Genomic DNA, 15,001 nt, shown 5'->3' on the forward strand with positions numbered 1-15,001 from the left:
AAACGCCCTAACTGGTTCCCCAAAGGCTGAAATGGAGCAGGGCTTTTCGCAAGATGGGTGCCACCCCCTAAAAAGCTCTGCTTCTTCAACATGGCGCCCTCCTGATGCCTTGGACTGCAGCTTCCATCAGCGCATGCTGGCTGGGACCGATGGGAGTTGTAGTCCTAACCTGGGGGAGGGTGTTTTTGTGACTCCATGATTTTTCTTCGAAGGTGGCACCTGAAGCAAGCTTTCTCCTGTTGAGTCTTAACCTGTGATGGAGAACCTACTTGTTTTTAAAATAAATGTACTGGAGATGAAAGGAGTTCCCTTAAAGACAGCTGAGGCTCTCCAAACCCATGTTCCAGCACCGGATCCCACTCTTCTTTTAATTAGGGTTTCCCAGCCCTCGGACACCTTCTCCCCACAGTGACCATTTCCCCAACACCAATTCCACCTCCTCCCCTCTTTCTCCCCTCCCCAAATAAAAAAGCCGGCCCTCACCTCCCAATGCACAGAGTAGGTGAAAAGCAGCTTGTTCTCCTTCGTGGGGTCGATCTCTTGAGGAGCGGAGTTGGCAGCTTCAGGCAGGACACAGGCACCCTTTTCGTCAGCTTTCAGATCTAGGGGGCAAAAAACCCCTCACGCGTCAGAAGAAGAAGCTTGACTCCAGAGACCCAGGCCCTATACAAGCTTGGAGTCCCCTCACCCCCAACTAGCCTCGTGTGTCAATCCTCTGGCTGTGCTGCCCCGCATGTTCCTCCAGTTGCACAAATGCATACACAGCTGCCCTTATAGTAAGACCATTGGTCCATCTTGCTCAGTATTGTCTACACTGGCAGTGGCTCTCCAGAATTTCAGACACAGAGTGTCTCCCAACCCTGCTAGAGATGCTGAGGATTGATGCTCTGCCACTGAGCTATGGCCCTGAGCTACGTAGGCCTACCATGTTCCTGCTGCAAAAGCAGCAACGCGTGAAACAGTTTTTCATGGAGTCAGACCTTTGATCCCACCACACCAGAGATGGAAGCCTATGCACCCCCTTCCCATGGTGCTAGAGGACTCCCACCAGCTGCACACCCAGTGTAGCCAATGGCCAGGGGCGAGGGAAACTGGAGTCCCAACAATTTATGGTTCCCCACCCTTCACCAGCACTGGCCGGCAGTGACTCTGCAAAATGTGCAGGCCCCCTTCTAAGTGATTTCTGTGAAATGGACCAGGCTGGCTGCACCTGCTTGCCCACGGTTTTTTTGCCAATGAGTGAAGTCGGAGTTGTGATTGATAAGAGTGTTGCTTTGAGTAGCAGGCAACAGGAATCCCTGGTGTCCCAAACTGCTCCTGTTTCCCGATCTCATTCAGTGTACTTTTCCTGCTTTGTGGGTCCACGACCACAGCCAGCCAGAGAGAACATGCAAGAAACCCTCAAGCATAGCTGTCAACTTTTCCCTTTTTTTAAGGGAAATTCCCTTATTCCGAATAGGATTCCTTGCAAGAAAAGGGAAAAGTTGACAGCTATGCCCTCAATATTGAACAAGAGCTGCTCCCTCCCTGCCATACCTCACCCCAAGCACATCATACAATGGGATCTCCTCTCCCACCTGTACTTTCTTCTCCAAAATGTCCCTCTTAATTCAAGTCCAGAGCTTGGGCCTCCCTGTCAACACAAAGCCCTTGCTCTCTTCTCTTACCAGCAAGCTTAATGCTCTGCGGAACGACCTCAAAGCGGACCACCCTGTAGGTGGGCTCTTGGTTCTCTTCCACATCCTCTCTGTGGTAGTAAAGGATGAAGGAGAGGTGGTTGTGCAGGTAGAACTAGAACAGATGGGATATCAAGAGAGATGTTAGAAGCCCTGGAGGAAGAAAATACAAATTAATTGGGGTGATGTGCACTATCTCTCCAAGTGGTTTGCAGGCTCAGAGGTCGTGTGTTGCACTTCTCCTCAAACTCTTCATGATAAGGGAGTACAGATTAGAAGATACAGTCATACCTTGGGTTAAATATGCTTCAGGTTTAGTGTTTTCAGGTTGCGTTCCATGGTGACCCGGAAGTAACGGAACAGGTTACTTCCGGGTTTTGCCTCTCGCACATGTGCAGATGCTCAAAATGACGTCACACACATGTGCAGAAGCAGCAAATTGCGACCCGTGCACGTGCCGGTTGTGTTCTGCTCAGGATGCGAACGGGGCTCCGGAACGGAGCCCATTCACATCCAGAGGTACCACTGTACATCAAACTACAGACTCACAACCTGCCCTGGGGGTGGGTTCCAGGGATTGTGTGCAAAGCTGATATCACATAGAGCCAGAACCAGCCCCTGTGCAACCACCCCTACCGTTCCAGTGCCAACACACTGAGTGAGCCTTGCCCACCATGCAAGGCGGAGAGCATTTAAGCTTTCTGACTTGCTTATGAGGCTCTGGGAGGCGCCTGCTAGGTCTCATGCAAGAGCCTCCCAGAGCCCCAAAAGCAAGCCAGAGAGCTTAAAAGTGCTTTCCGCAGCAGGAAAACCCAGCATGGAAAATCCATCTTGTGTGCATTTAATTTGTGCGTTCGCAGCTGGCTAGCCGCCCAGCGTGTTAAGCTGTGATCGTGCAAGTTAAATAACCCATTTAGGATGCTGCCCCCGGCAGAAGATAATTCAGAATTTGGAAATTAGAATAAATTGCCCATATCAAACCATTGGGCTAATATTTATTTGGCTCTCAAAATCCAGGCTTCCTCTTTTGTATGGGGCATAACAGGCTGCAAGCCTGTCAGCATTTGGCTTTTAAAAATCCCTGTACAGCACAAAAATCTTTGTACAGCACAGAAGGAAAAACTTTAGGTGCCTGACAAATAAACAGTAATTCCCAGCTCTCACACATTTACCAGCCTATGTGTCACCTGATCTCCAGAGGGCAGGAAGGAGAGGGCAAGCTTAGTGTCCAGGCAGCTCGAATACTTTAGGAGAACAGCATGCAAGTTTGTGGTAAACACCACCTGAATTTTCCTCACTGCCGCCTTTCAGTTTCTGGTATGTGTGCACATGTGCATTCAGATTTCCATACAACATTCACAGCAAAGTTCAAAGGGACATTCAATATTACAATTGGTACATTCAATTGGTACAATTGGTACATTCAATATTACAATGCAAAATAAAGTGTGCTTTAAAGGGAGCTGCTATGGTCACTGCTTTATTTTCCACAACAACTGAAACAGGTGCCTACAAGTAAAACTCAGAGGGTCCGTGCTGTTGTGGCACCCCTGAACCATCCCCTCCCTTTACCAGGCAAAAGAACAGGTTGGAGGATGGATGGCAGCTAACAGATTGAGGTTGAATCCTGACAAGACAGAAGTACTGTTTTTGGGGGCACAGGAGGTGGGTGGGTGTGGAGGACTCCCTGGTCCTGAATGGAATAACTGTGCCCCTGAAGGACCAGGTGCGCAGCCTGGGAGTCATTTTGGACTCACAGCTGTCCATGGAGGCGCAGGTCAATTCTGTGTCCAGGGCGGCTGTCTACCAGCTCCACCTGGCACGCAGGCTGAGACCCAAGCTCTAGGTAACTCCCGCTTGGATTACTGCAATGCGCTCTACGTGGGGCTACCTTTGAAGGTGACCCGGAAACTACAACTAATCTAGAATGTGGCAGCTAGACTGGTGATTGGGAGTAGCCAATGAGACCACATAACACCGGTCTTGAAAGATCTACATTGGCTCCCAGTACATTTCCGAGTACAATTCAAAGTGTTGGTGCTGACCTTTAAAGCCCTAAACGGCCTTGTTCCAGTATACCTGAAGGAGTGGCTCCACCTCCATAGTTCTGCCTGGACACTGAGGTCTAGCGCCAAGGGCCTTCTGGCGGTTCCCTCGCTGCGAGAAGCCAAGTTACGGGGAACCAGGCAGAGGGCCTTCTTGGTGGTGGCACCCGCCCTGTGGAACACCCTCCCACCAGATGTCAAAGAGAAGAACAACTACCAGACTTTTATAAGACATCTGAAGGCAGCCCTGTTTAGGGAAGCTTTTAATGTTTAACAGACCACTGTATTTTAATACTTTGTTGGAAGCCGCCCAGAGTGGCTGGGTTTAAATAATAAATAATAATAATAATAATAATAATAATAATAATAATAATAATAATAATCCTCACCTTGTGGCTGTCCATGAACCCAAGCCGATAGCCATGCTCAAACTGTATGTCTTTCTCCTTGTTCTTCTCTTCCTCCTCGCGGTTCGAGTAGAATTCCAGCCGCGTGGCCACAGGCAGGTTGTCGGCGATGCTGCAAAGATAAGCCCTCGAGTCAGAGCTACTTGCCCACTGCTGCCACCCAGAGGGCCCCTCCTTGACTCGCCATAAGCAAGGAGGACTCCCGCTGAGTTGCTCTGTCTCATGCTCAGGGGACAGAGACTCACAGGTGGACATAGTATTCCTCCTGGATCCGCTCGGCGATCAGCTTGCTCGCTTCCTTGGTCAGGGTTACAGGCTTGCTGGGGGATTCGCACAAGACCTCGCACTTCTTCTCAACGTTCATGAAAACCTGGAATGGCGTGTTGACGATCCGGTCCCCTCTAAGGACCTCACCTGCAAATGAAAGGCAGGCAGGGAGAATGAGAATGAGAGCTCACAGCAGAGAGCGGCAGAACAAACCCCTAGCCTTCAAACTTTGGCATCTCCTGCTGTTAACATCTCAAGCTGACAGCTGGAACAGACTCTACTGGGCAAGATTAGGAGCCAGGAGCCTCTGGCCTTCCAAAAGTTTTTGGATTTCAATGACTCCCATCAGCCACAGTCACCTTGGTTAATGGTCAGGGATGATGGGAGCTGCCCTCCAGCAATTTCAGGAAAGACACAGGTTCCCCATCGCTCTTATAGATGGGCCAATGGTCCGATTCAGGACAAGGCAGCTTTAGAGGTTAAATAATCCAAACACACCAGTGGTTCCCAAAGGGGATGGGACCACCCCTGCAGGGGGGTGGATTACCTGGGGGTGGCACTAAGAGGCAAGTGGGTAGCAGGAGGGCGCTGGGGGTGTAAATGGCAATCGTATTTTGAATAGCTGGTATCACCGAATCCAGTTCACTGCTATTGTTGAATTAACTCAGCTAAATAGTTTCAACTGGATTTGGAATAAATGTGAAATTAATTGTTGCTGTTTTGAATTTTATAGTGTTATTATCTTCCTTAGCGGGTCATGCAAACGGCCATTCTGAATAATGCTTTTCCTAGGATACAGGGCACTGGGATCACTTTATGGAACCAAGGGGCGGTGGCCCAAAACAGTTTGGGAACCACTGGAATATACCATCCGTGTTATTGGGAGGACCATGTGCTTACTTTATTCTTCTTTACCAGGCAATCTGGGTGGAACTGGCACCTCACCCCCTCACTTTAGAAACCACCAGTTTCCCTAGAGAGATCCACCCCGCATGATTAAAGCATTCCACGCAAGGAGAGTGAAAGAGCGTCAGCCCAAATGAATAACTGGTTGCCCATTGCATTCTAGAGTACAGGCAATAGTAAAGCAAGGGGAGACTTCAATATGCTGGAGCCAGGGTCTTGGGGAAAGGGCTGGAATGGGTGCCCCCACTTCATGTACACAGTGCACGGATCCTGCAGTCAACCACAGACACCAAAGTACGCAAAGAAAAGTGGTGGACTCTGTGCCCTTACCTAGATTTTCAGCTTTATATGTGACTGTCTGAGGATGGCAGAAAGGTAAGGAGTAATATTCATAAGGTAGCTGCGTTCGTGAACTGGTGAGCTTCACAGCCTGGAAAAACAAGGGGATTATCAGATTCATTGTTCCAGCTCTACCAAGAGGGAAGGAAGTTCCTGAGTTTCCACCTTTACAACTGGACCAGTTGTACCCCTTCCACGGAGATAAATTATGTAACACAGAGGAAACATACAAGACAGGATATGGCCATCGAGACACCAGGGCTTGGCCGCGTAAAAATGTTTTTATGCTCTGCAGGACTTGCCAAACCTTGCTGGCATCGGTGTGGAAGCTTACATGGCAAGATAAAGCCCACAGCTTTAGTAAAAAAACAAAAACAAAGAGGCCACGGAAGGTTTGAGCCTATGTGTGACCCGCCCCCAAGAGGCTGCAAACAACCCCAGAACCATGTATTATGGTCTTGGAGAACTTAACTTCCTGTAGTACTTGATCCTACCCACACCCCTCAAAAATGCTGAGGCACAGACAGAGGAAACCACTGTGGTTTTCAGCTTGTTATAGCTGCAAGGAAAACATTACAGGAATGGAACTTACAACTCTTTAAAAGGATTCACAGAGCATTCAGCATTTCTACAACGCTTTGGAACAGACTTCAACATTTTCAGGTTTGGGGTCCAGTTTTATTGCAACATGATTCCCAGTTTGTTTGTTTTTTAAAGTAAATGTCCCTTTGCCCTTTCTCTTGCACTCTCTCTTTTGCCAGGAACAGCTACACAGACCTACACTTTAGAGGTAGGGAAATCATGTTGTGGGACTACAATTCCCATCAGCCCCAACCACCATGGCCAGTGGTCAGGGATGATGGGAGTCAACTCTCCCCTGATCAGCTGTACCCCCACACCACAAACAGGCTTGGGGGATCAGACCCTGCAGCACCACGAAGAGACTTCGAAGGCCCACATGCACCCGTGGGTGCCATGTTAGCAGCTCATGTTGTAGGGCGTGAGAGATGCATTCCTCTCATGGGTGTCTGAAAGCCACGGCTCAAGAAAACGTTCCTTGGGAATGCTGTCACTACTTTGCAATGCGCTCTCAGCTCCTTCAAGGCTCCCACCAGGGTTCACAAATGGCCCAACCGAACTGTCAAATATTGCCGGCTGATCATGTATTGTTTGATCGTGGTCATAGGTACCTTTTCTCCTTACAATTCCATTAGCGAGCCCTTTCCTAAGGGCAGCTTGCTCGCTAGCCCTACAGCGGCTGGGGTCAACTGAGATGCACAGCAGACGCTCCTCCTGCCAGCTGCTGGCTAGAGCTACAAGCATCTCCAAACCGGAAGGCAACCCTCACTCATTAGATGGCATCAAGCCAGTCTCACAGACACTCAGCCCAACGCGAGAGCAGGAGGATGTTATGAGACACACCTCACTGGGCTGCTTTGGGAGGAAGGACAGGATATAAATGTAATAAAAATAAAATAATAAGTAATAATAAACCTATGTATTCCACTCTGAGCTCTTATGGGGGAAGGAAAGTACAAAATGTTTAACGTAATCATTCATCCTATTTTTAAGGGCATTATTACTGTTTCACAAATACAGCTAACTAATGGTATTCTAGGTTGGCATAAGTACCACTGTTAATTATTATTTCACACACACACACACGGTGTGTGTAAAGTCATACCTCAGGTTACAGCCGCTTCAGGTTGCATTTTTTCGGGTTGCGGACCACCAAAACCCGGAAGTACCAGAACGGGTTACTTCCGGGTTTCAGCGCTAAATCGCACTTTGCACATGCACAGAAGCACCGAATCACAACCCAAGCGTGCGCAGACGTGGGTTGCAAACCCAGTGGGTTGCGAATGTGCATCCCGCAAGGATCATGTTCGCAACCCGAGCATCCACTGTATTCAAATGGTCAACCACATCACCAACCTACCTTTATTTCTACAGGATCCTTTTGGTGGAAGTTGATGGGTGCCACCCCCGGCACGTAGAAACTGCTCACCCCATGGCACAAGAGCAGTAGCACCACTGGACACGTGAGCTTCTCCTGCAACGAGAAAGGAGATTTTGTCTCCATAGCCAAAGGCATTCAGGGAGATGGAAGCAATTCCCAACACTGGTTGGCTGTTTGTTTGCTTTTAAGTCTGAACACAAAACTGAGCCACAAAGCTGGCTCAGTAATTTTGGGCAAATCCGCAAGAACTGCAGAAGTCGCAGACAGAGGGGAAACCAAGAGTGACACCTAATCTATTTGCTGCCACTAAAACCCCGAAAGACTTGTTTCTTTAAAAGAAAGAGGGAATTCTAGCTGAGAAACAGAGACCAATCATGAGGCCTCATGCAGAAGGCAACAAATCTAAGCCTCTCAGGTGTAGGCCAGGTCAGGAAGCTGGACCCTGTCTTACTGGAGACAGAAAACTTTCCATTCTCAAGGAAAGAGAAACCCTTAAGAAATGCAGGGTATCGAAGTCCGTGCGTGGCTCTCTCATCCACCACTACTCTCTCTGCCTTCTTTACAATAAGAATGCAATTCTCGAGTTTAGGGGGGGCAGCAATCCAGTCTACCCATTCAATACCCATTTCAACATCCTTTATTTATTCAAATTATACATTCATCCATCATTAAAACCACTAAAATTCTCTAGTTTACAAGACGAAAAGCAAGTAGTATTTAGAAGTACAGTAATTGAAGAAAGATCAGTAAGAATTTAGATCAAAACATATTTTCAGCTCAGCTGCAAAGCATACTTGAGGACCAAGAACACAGTTAATTTAAGAAGCCCTGGGTTTGTTTTAAAATGCCTAGGTAATAAAAAGATGCTGAAAAGACCATGCAGAGGGCACCAGGTGAGCCTCTCTGGGTAGGCTATTCCGTAAGTGGGGTGCAACCACTGAGAAGGCCTCCTCTCTAGGATCCACTTGCTGCACTTCCTCTGACAACAGCATGTCCCACATCTCATGTGCTGGGCAACCAGCTGAGGTTTGGGAGAAATGGCCTCGTGGGCCTAAGCAGGCCTTTAGGGTAGAGATTCCCCACTTCTGCCTTAAACCTCCTTCCCCAAGTACTTTCTCTCTCATACACACTTGCGGAATGACTATTACTTATAGCTGTGCGCTAAGCAAAGAAGTGGAAGAACCATGTGATTATGTGTCATTGGACTACAGCATTTCACACACACACACTTTCCAACATTTTGTTCACCCACTTGCAGGCTCAAACGGCACAGCAGGCTTCCTCAACCTCAGCCCCCCAGATGTTTTTGGCCTACAACTCCCATGATCCCTAGCTAGCAGGACCAGTGGTCAGGGATGACGGGAATTGTAGTCTCAAAACATCTGGAGGGCAGAGACTGAGGAAGCCTGTGGTACAGCAACAAATCCATCACACAGCTCAACATCTCAAACTACAGACTTTAAAGCAAGGTAGACGAAACCAATGGCCACATTCCCCTGTGGGCAACTTTCAAGGGGCTATGAGCCAGAGTGGGCTCTTGCCTTTGTACAGTTGGCTGGATTCCAGCCACACAAAAGTTAAAAGCTTCTGGGCGCACAAACATCTCACCTGCAACAGGTAAGAGGCATCATCACAGGTCCAACTGAAGGGTCTCATCCGAAGAAAGGGTTTATGGCCTACAAGTCCACTAAGTCCTTTGTTTCCAACTCCTGCTTCTAAGTGACACACCACCAACCCATTCTTACAAAAGTCAATTTCTTCACAATTTCAACTCCAGGATGACTAGGAGATGTGAGGACCCAGATGACTGATCTAGTAACTAATTCCTCTAATACAAAGAAGGCAAAGTTGACGTGTATCCCTAAACAACATGCCTCTCATCTTCAGACATTGCACTAGAGAACGGTCGCTCAGCTACCCTCACTGATCTGGACACAAGTGAGCCCAGATATTGGCCACCCCATCCAGATGGAACAATGGGGAAAACTGTGGAAACAAGACATAAGATTCACTGCCTGTTATACAATAAGAGAAAATCTCATGAAGATGGTGTACAGGTGGTACATGACTCCCACTAAACTAGCTAAGATCTATAAATTAAAATCTAACACTTGCTGGAGGTGCAATATGGTAGAAGGAACGATGTATCATGTATGGTGGGGATGTGAAAAAACTAAAAAATTCTGGAGTACTATACATGAAGAACTGAAAAAGATGTTCAAAACATCATTTGAAAAAAAAACCCCAGAAGCGTTTCTATTAGGTATCTTATCAATAGATATCCCTAACGACAAGAAAAAAGTGTTTTTATATGCCACAGCTGCAGCCAGAATACTAATAGCTAAAAATTGGAAAGGGGACATAGTCCCATCAAAAGCGGATTGGCAAAATAAGGTATGTGAATTCGTAAAATTGGCCAGAATGACAGCAGCTATTAGATATCAATCAAATCAGAAATTTAGGAAAGAATGGGAATGTGTGAAAGAATATATGACAAAACATTGCCCCGAAACAAAACCATTGATATGCATTGATATGCATTTCGTACAGCTAAAATATGGATAGATGTTTTATGGATAAAAATAAAAACAATATTCACAACACAATAGAAGCTGTAATGTGGTGGAGATAAGTCACAAGGATAAGAAAAATACACACACACACAGTATTGAAAACAGTTATAATTTGAATGTATTATAAAGAGTGTTAAAAATGTGCAACTGAATGAAACTAAATAAAAAAGTAATTAAAGACATATTGACACATCAAGTGGTGCACTTTGCACACACACACACGCACACACACACACACAGTCTTGAAAAGCAGCAGAGGATAGACAGCAACTCCTGTCCAGAACGTTAGAAACCATAACCAAGCAGGAGTAGCAAAATACCCTTTTTACAAAACACACTGGCAGCCACTTCTTAGTGGTAAAGCACTGGCCTTGCATGCAGAAGATGCCTGGTTCAATTCTCAGCATCTTCAGGTAGGGCTGGGAATAGTTCCCTGCCTGAATCCCTGGAGAACCACTGCCAGTCAGTGTAGGCCATACTGAGCTAGATGAACCACCAGTCTGACTCCGTTTCCTGTGTTCTTCTTATGTTCCTAACGAACCAGCCTATCTATTACCAGGGTCAGCAACCTTTCTAGGCCACACTTGGGTGGTTGAGCAAGTGTCAGAATTCAGGAGCTCTTCAGCAAGTGTGAGAAACAGCTGCATTTGAAGCAGAAGTAAGCTCTTGCTTAAGTCACATTCATTCAACAGAATGGGAGGCAAAGTTGTTCACTGATTGTGTTTTGTGCAGGGCTCAAAACAAAAACAGGGTTCAAAAATTATATATATATATAAAATTGAAGACAAAGGGGAGGCAGGGGAACAGCAGTGGAAGCAAGACAACAGAGGTGAGCCTTAAGTTGGTGCTATAGAGCAGTCACTTGTTTTACAAATAACAGCCTAAAAGTCTCAACCATATATAGCATTTTTAGGCTATGTGTATTTTTAAAAATTGGGGACGTGGGTGGCGCTGTGGGTTAAAGCCTCAGTGCCTTGGGCTTGCCGATCGAAAGGTCGGCGGTTCGAATCCTCGCGGCGGGGTGCGCTCCTGCTGTTCGGTCCCAGCGCCTGCCAACCTAGCAGTTCGAAAGCACCCCTGGGTGCAAGTAGATAAATAGGGACCGCTTACTAGCGGGAAGGTAAACGGCGTTTCCGTGTGCAGCTCTGGCTCGCCAGAGCAGCTTCGTCACGCTGGCCACGTGACCCGGAAGTGTCTTCGGACAGCGCTGGCCCCTGGCCTCTTGAGTGAGATGGGCGCACAACCCTAGAGTCTGTCAAGACTGGCCCATACGGGCAGGGGTACCTTTACCTTTATTTTTAAAAATAAAATAAACCCGCCCTTCTCCAAAACCAGGACAGTTAAAAACTATGCAAACATCACAACTCAAGAAGCTAATGTAACTAGGTAAGAAAATTTGAGGGTGTGGTAGGGAAGGAAGAGACGAGACTCAGGTCTCAAAGTACAGAGTAAGAATAATATAATTTCAGAGTTGGGAGAAGCCTCAAAGAGTATCCAGTCCAACTCCTGGCCCAGTACAAAAAATATTGCATCTACAGCCTCACTGACTGATGCCCAGCCGCTGTTTACATTTCCAGGAAGAGAGATCCACACCTACCCAAAGGTTCCACTGCCAAACAGTTTTTACTGTTTCATTTAACCTATATCTGCTTCCTCACAGTTTCCACATATTGTCCTGCTCTCTGAAGCAAAGGCAATCCTAGGCATGTTTACTGAGATGTACCAAAAGTTCCAATGGGGATTTCTAAACTGTTGCGAAAACCGATGCACAGAATCTCCCTTGGCAATTTCTCCTTGTGCTCACCTCCTCGTACCAAGTTCACAAAAGCTGGACACCAGTAAGCATTGTGCGGAGGTGGGCAGAGATAACTTAATGAAACTGGCAGGAGATTCAGGGCAGATAAAAGAGTGCCCTTTCACACTATGCATAGTTAATTTATAGCATCTGCTGTCACAAGGTGAGGAGATGGTCACAAGATCCTGGCTGGACTGGACTGGCTACCAATTATTTTCCAGGCCCAATTAAAAGTGTTGGTTTTGACCTATAGAGCCTTAAACGGCTCAGGACAGCAATACCTCATGGAACGCCTCTCACAATATGAACCAACCTGGACCCTGAGCTCATCTTCTGAGGCACTTCTCTGTGTGCCTCTTCCACAAGAGGTCTGGAGGGTGGCAACACAAGAATGGGTCTTTTCTGCAGTGGCTCTCCCTGGTGCCATCATTACATATCTTTAGAGGCGAGGTAGAAATGTTTCTCTGTAACCAGGCCTTTGGCTGATTAACCATTCTATGGCCTTTTAAATGTGTTTGTGAGCGTGGGGTTGTCACTTTTGTTTGCTTTATTACGTATTTTGTGTTCTCGTTTTTTATTTTTATGTTGTGAATCACCTGATGATCTTCGGATGAAGGGCAGTATAGAAATTCAGTAAATAATAAAAATAATCATGAATAATTTGGATGGCTTCAAAAGTGAATTAGGCATGTTCATGGAAATGGACAGACGGATCAACCAATCAAGAAACTCCATGTTCCAAGCAAATATATCACTGAGCTGCTTTCTTTCCCAAAGTATATGGCCAGCCTATGCGGTGAAAAGGGTGCTGGAGCTTCTGGCCTTGCATTAATAGGAATAAGGCCTCCCCTCCTCCTTCCCACAGAGATAATCCTCTGCAGAAAGGGAATGAGATAAGAACTCTCTATACCTTCTCACATCATCGCTGAGTATCATCCTCCTTGCAGAAACAACATGTTCTGCAAGTTAAGAGTACAGAAAACAAGCATCAGCGCTAGAAAAGCTGTGACACAAAACTGTTTGCCTTTAGACATGTGGACTCAACCTTGAGATCATCAAGTGACCACAAGGTGCCCTGCCCCACAAAATTCCACTGCCGTGACTGAGCCCGTTAAGCTGCTCCAGCCTGTGTGATTCTTATCAAGTTTATGGCAGAGCTTTGGTGTGCAGTGCACCGAAACTCACTGCTTCTGGTTGTTAGCATACAGAAAAGGAAGCGATGCTACTCTCTGCCTCCAGGTGTGTTGCAAGAAAACTCTGAATGCAAACACAAGGTTGACAAAGGACACAAACTTTGTCTCGGGCTGTGCAAGGAGTCCCTGCAACATGGGATCCAGAACACAATCTCGATTCAGAGCAAATTCACCAGTAATTTTCCTCGAGACAGGAACACAATCTCAGGTTGGCCACCCACCCCCAACAACTTCCTGAAAGCTGGACCACAGCTGTCTAAACACAGCAGGAGTCCTTGAAAATGGCAACCTCTTTAGAGGCACTACAGCAGGGGTCAGCAAACTTTTTCAGCAAGGGGCCGGTGCACTGTCCCTCAGACCTTGTGGGGGGCCAGACTACATTTTTTAGGGGGGAAAATATGAACGAATTCCTATGCCCCACAAATAACCCAGAGATTCATTTTAAATAAAAGGGCACATTCTACTCATGTAAAAACACACTCATTCCCAGACCATCTGCGGGCCAGATTTAGAAGGCGATTGGGCCGGATCCAGCCCCCGGGCCTTAGTTTGCCTACCCATGGACAACAGCATAATTCCTGGCCCAATCTGGCTGTGTAAAACAAGAGCTCTGTGGGGAATGTGAGATTTGAGACTGGAATCCAGTTGCACACAGAACACAGTGAACCAGCAAGGCATGTTACAAAATACAGCTAGCAAGGATGGGAAAAATAATGTCCCATCAGTAGCTGACATCTGGTTCCAGATGCAGTTTCCACCTTTTCGGCTATTTTGAGTCTGCTAGTGCCACCATAAAGAAGGCTGATCGCCGAAGAATTGACGCTTTTGAATTATGGTGCTGGAGGAAACTCTTGAGAGTCCCATGGACTGCAAGAAGATCCAACCTCTCCATTCTGAAGGAAATCAGCCCTGAGTGCTCACTGGAAGGACAGATCGTGAAGCTGAGGCTCCAAGACTTTGGCCACCTCAGGAGAAGAGAAGACCCTGATGTTGGGAAAGATGGAGGGCACAAGGAGAAGGGGACGACAGAGGACGAGATGGTAGGACAGTGTTCTCGAGGCTACAAACATGAATCTGACCAAACTGCGGGTGGCAGTGGAAGACAGGAGTGCCTGGCGTGCTCTGGTCCATGGGGTCACAAAGAGTCGGACACAACTGAACGACTAAACAACAGTGCCACCAGCACTGATTTATACACCGCTTCTCAGGCAGACCTCAAAAAACAGGCGACAAGGCATTGCTACTCATCCTTTTGTAAACAGTTGCAACAGAATATCATTTCGAATTACTACGCCTTTTTTGTGCATTGCTTGGATGAATTCATTGCCACCGGCTTCATTTGTACGCTACCGTGTTTGACGTTACAGAGATCGCAATGTCTGGTTGGTTTTTTCAATTCACCAAGACCATCTAACGCAATTCAATCAAGTCGCAGGACCGCCACGCGGGACCTTACTCCGGAGCAACAAAAGCGTACGCGCCGTTGCCGCCTGTCGCAGAACCGCGGGGCCGAGAGGGACCCCGAGGGTCATCCAGCCCACCCCCTGCAAGGAAGGGATGCAAAGAGCGAGCCGAGCCCTCAGGGCTTGCTGCTCGTAGGGTGGCCCAAAGCGAGAGCAGCAACAGCCGGGGACGTCTCTGCCGGGCTCGCTCCGCTGGCGTCTCCCGGGGAGCGCCCGGCGCTGTACGCGGCAGAGAGGGACGCCTTCGCCGGCTACTTCGGGGGTTTGGTGAGGGGCTTCTCCGGGGTGCGGGTGTCACCTCAGGAAGGTCCCGTCAGGCGCGCAAACGAGGCCCCCTCATCTCCACCCCCACGCCCCCTCCCACCGCCCCCCCTCCG

General features: G+C 47.6%; 1 protein-coding gene across 1 annotated transcript in view; it reads right to left on the bottom strand.

The window, feature by feature from the left end:
• The window catches only part of TM9SF4 (transmembrane 9 superfamily member 4), a 31,670-nt gene that overhangs the window by 16,236 nt on the left and 433 nt on the right, over positions 1-15,001 (bottom strand). The window contains exons 2-7 of the mRNA XM_083447421.1: positions 7,580-7,693; positions 5,632-5,731; positions 4,374-4,542; positions 4,111-4,240; positions 1,668-1,791; positions 484-602 (exon numbers count right to left, since the gene is read on the bottom strand). Coding sequence (XP_083303547.1) covers positions 484-602; positions 1,668-1,791; positions 4,111-4,240; positions 4,374-4,542; positions 5,632-5,731; positions 7,580-7,693 — 756 coding nt within the window. The remainder of the gene's footprint in view (positions 1-483; positions 603-1,667; positions 1,792-4,110; positions 4,241-4,373; positions 4,543-5,631; positions 5,732-7,579; positions 7,694-15,001) is intronic.

Source organism: Podarcis tiliguerta (assembly GCF_965153285.1).
Source record: "Podarcis tiliguerta genome assembly, chromosome: 6".
NCBI classification, from domain to species: Eukaryota; Metazoa; Chordata; class Lepidosauria; order Squamata; family Lacertidae; genus Podarcis; species Podarcis tiliguerta.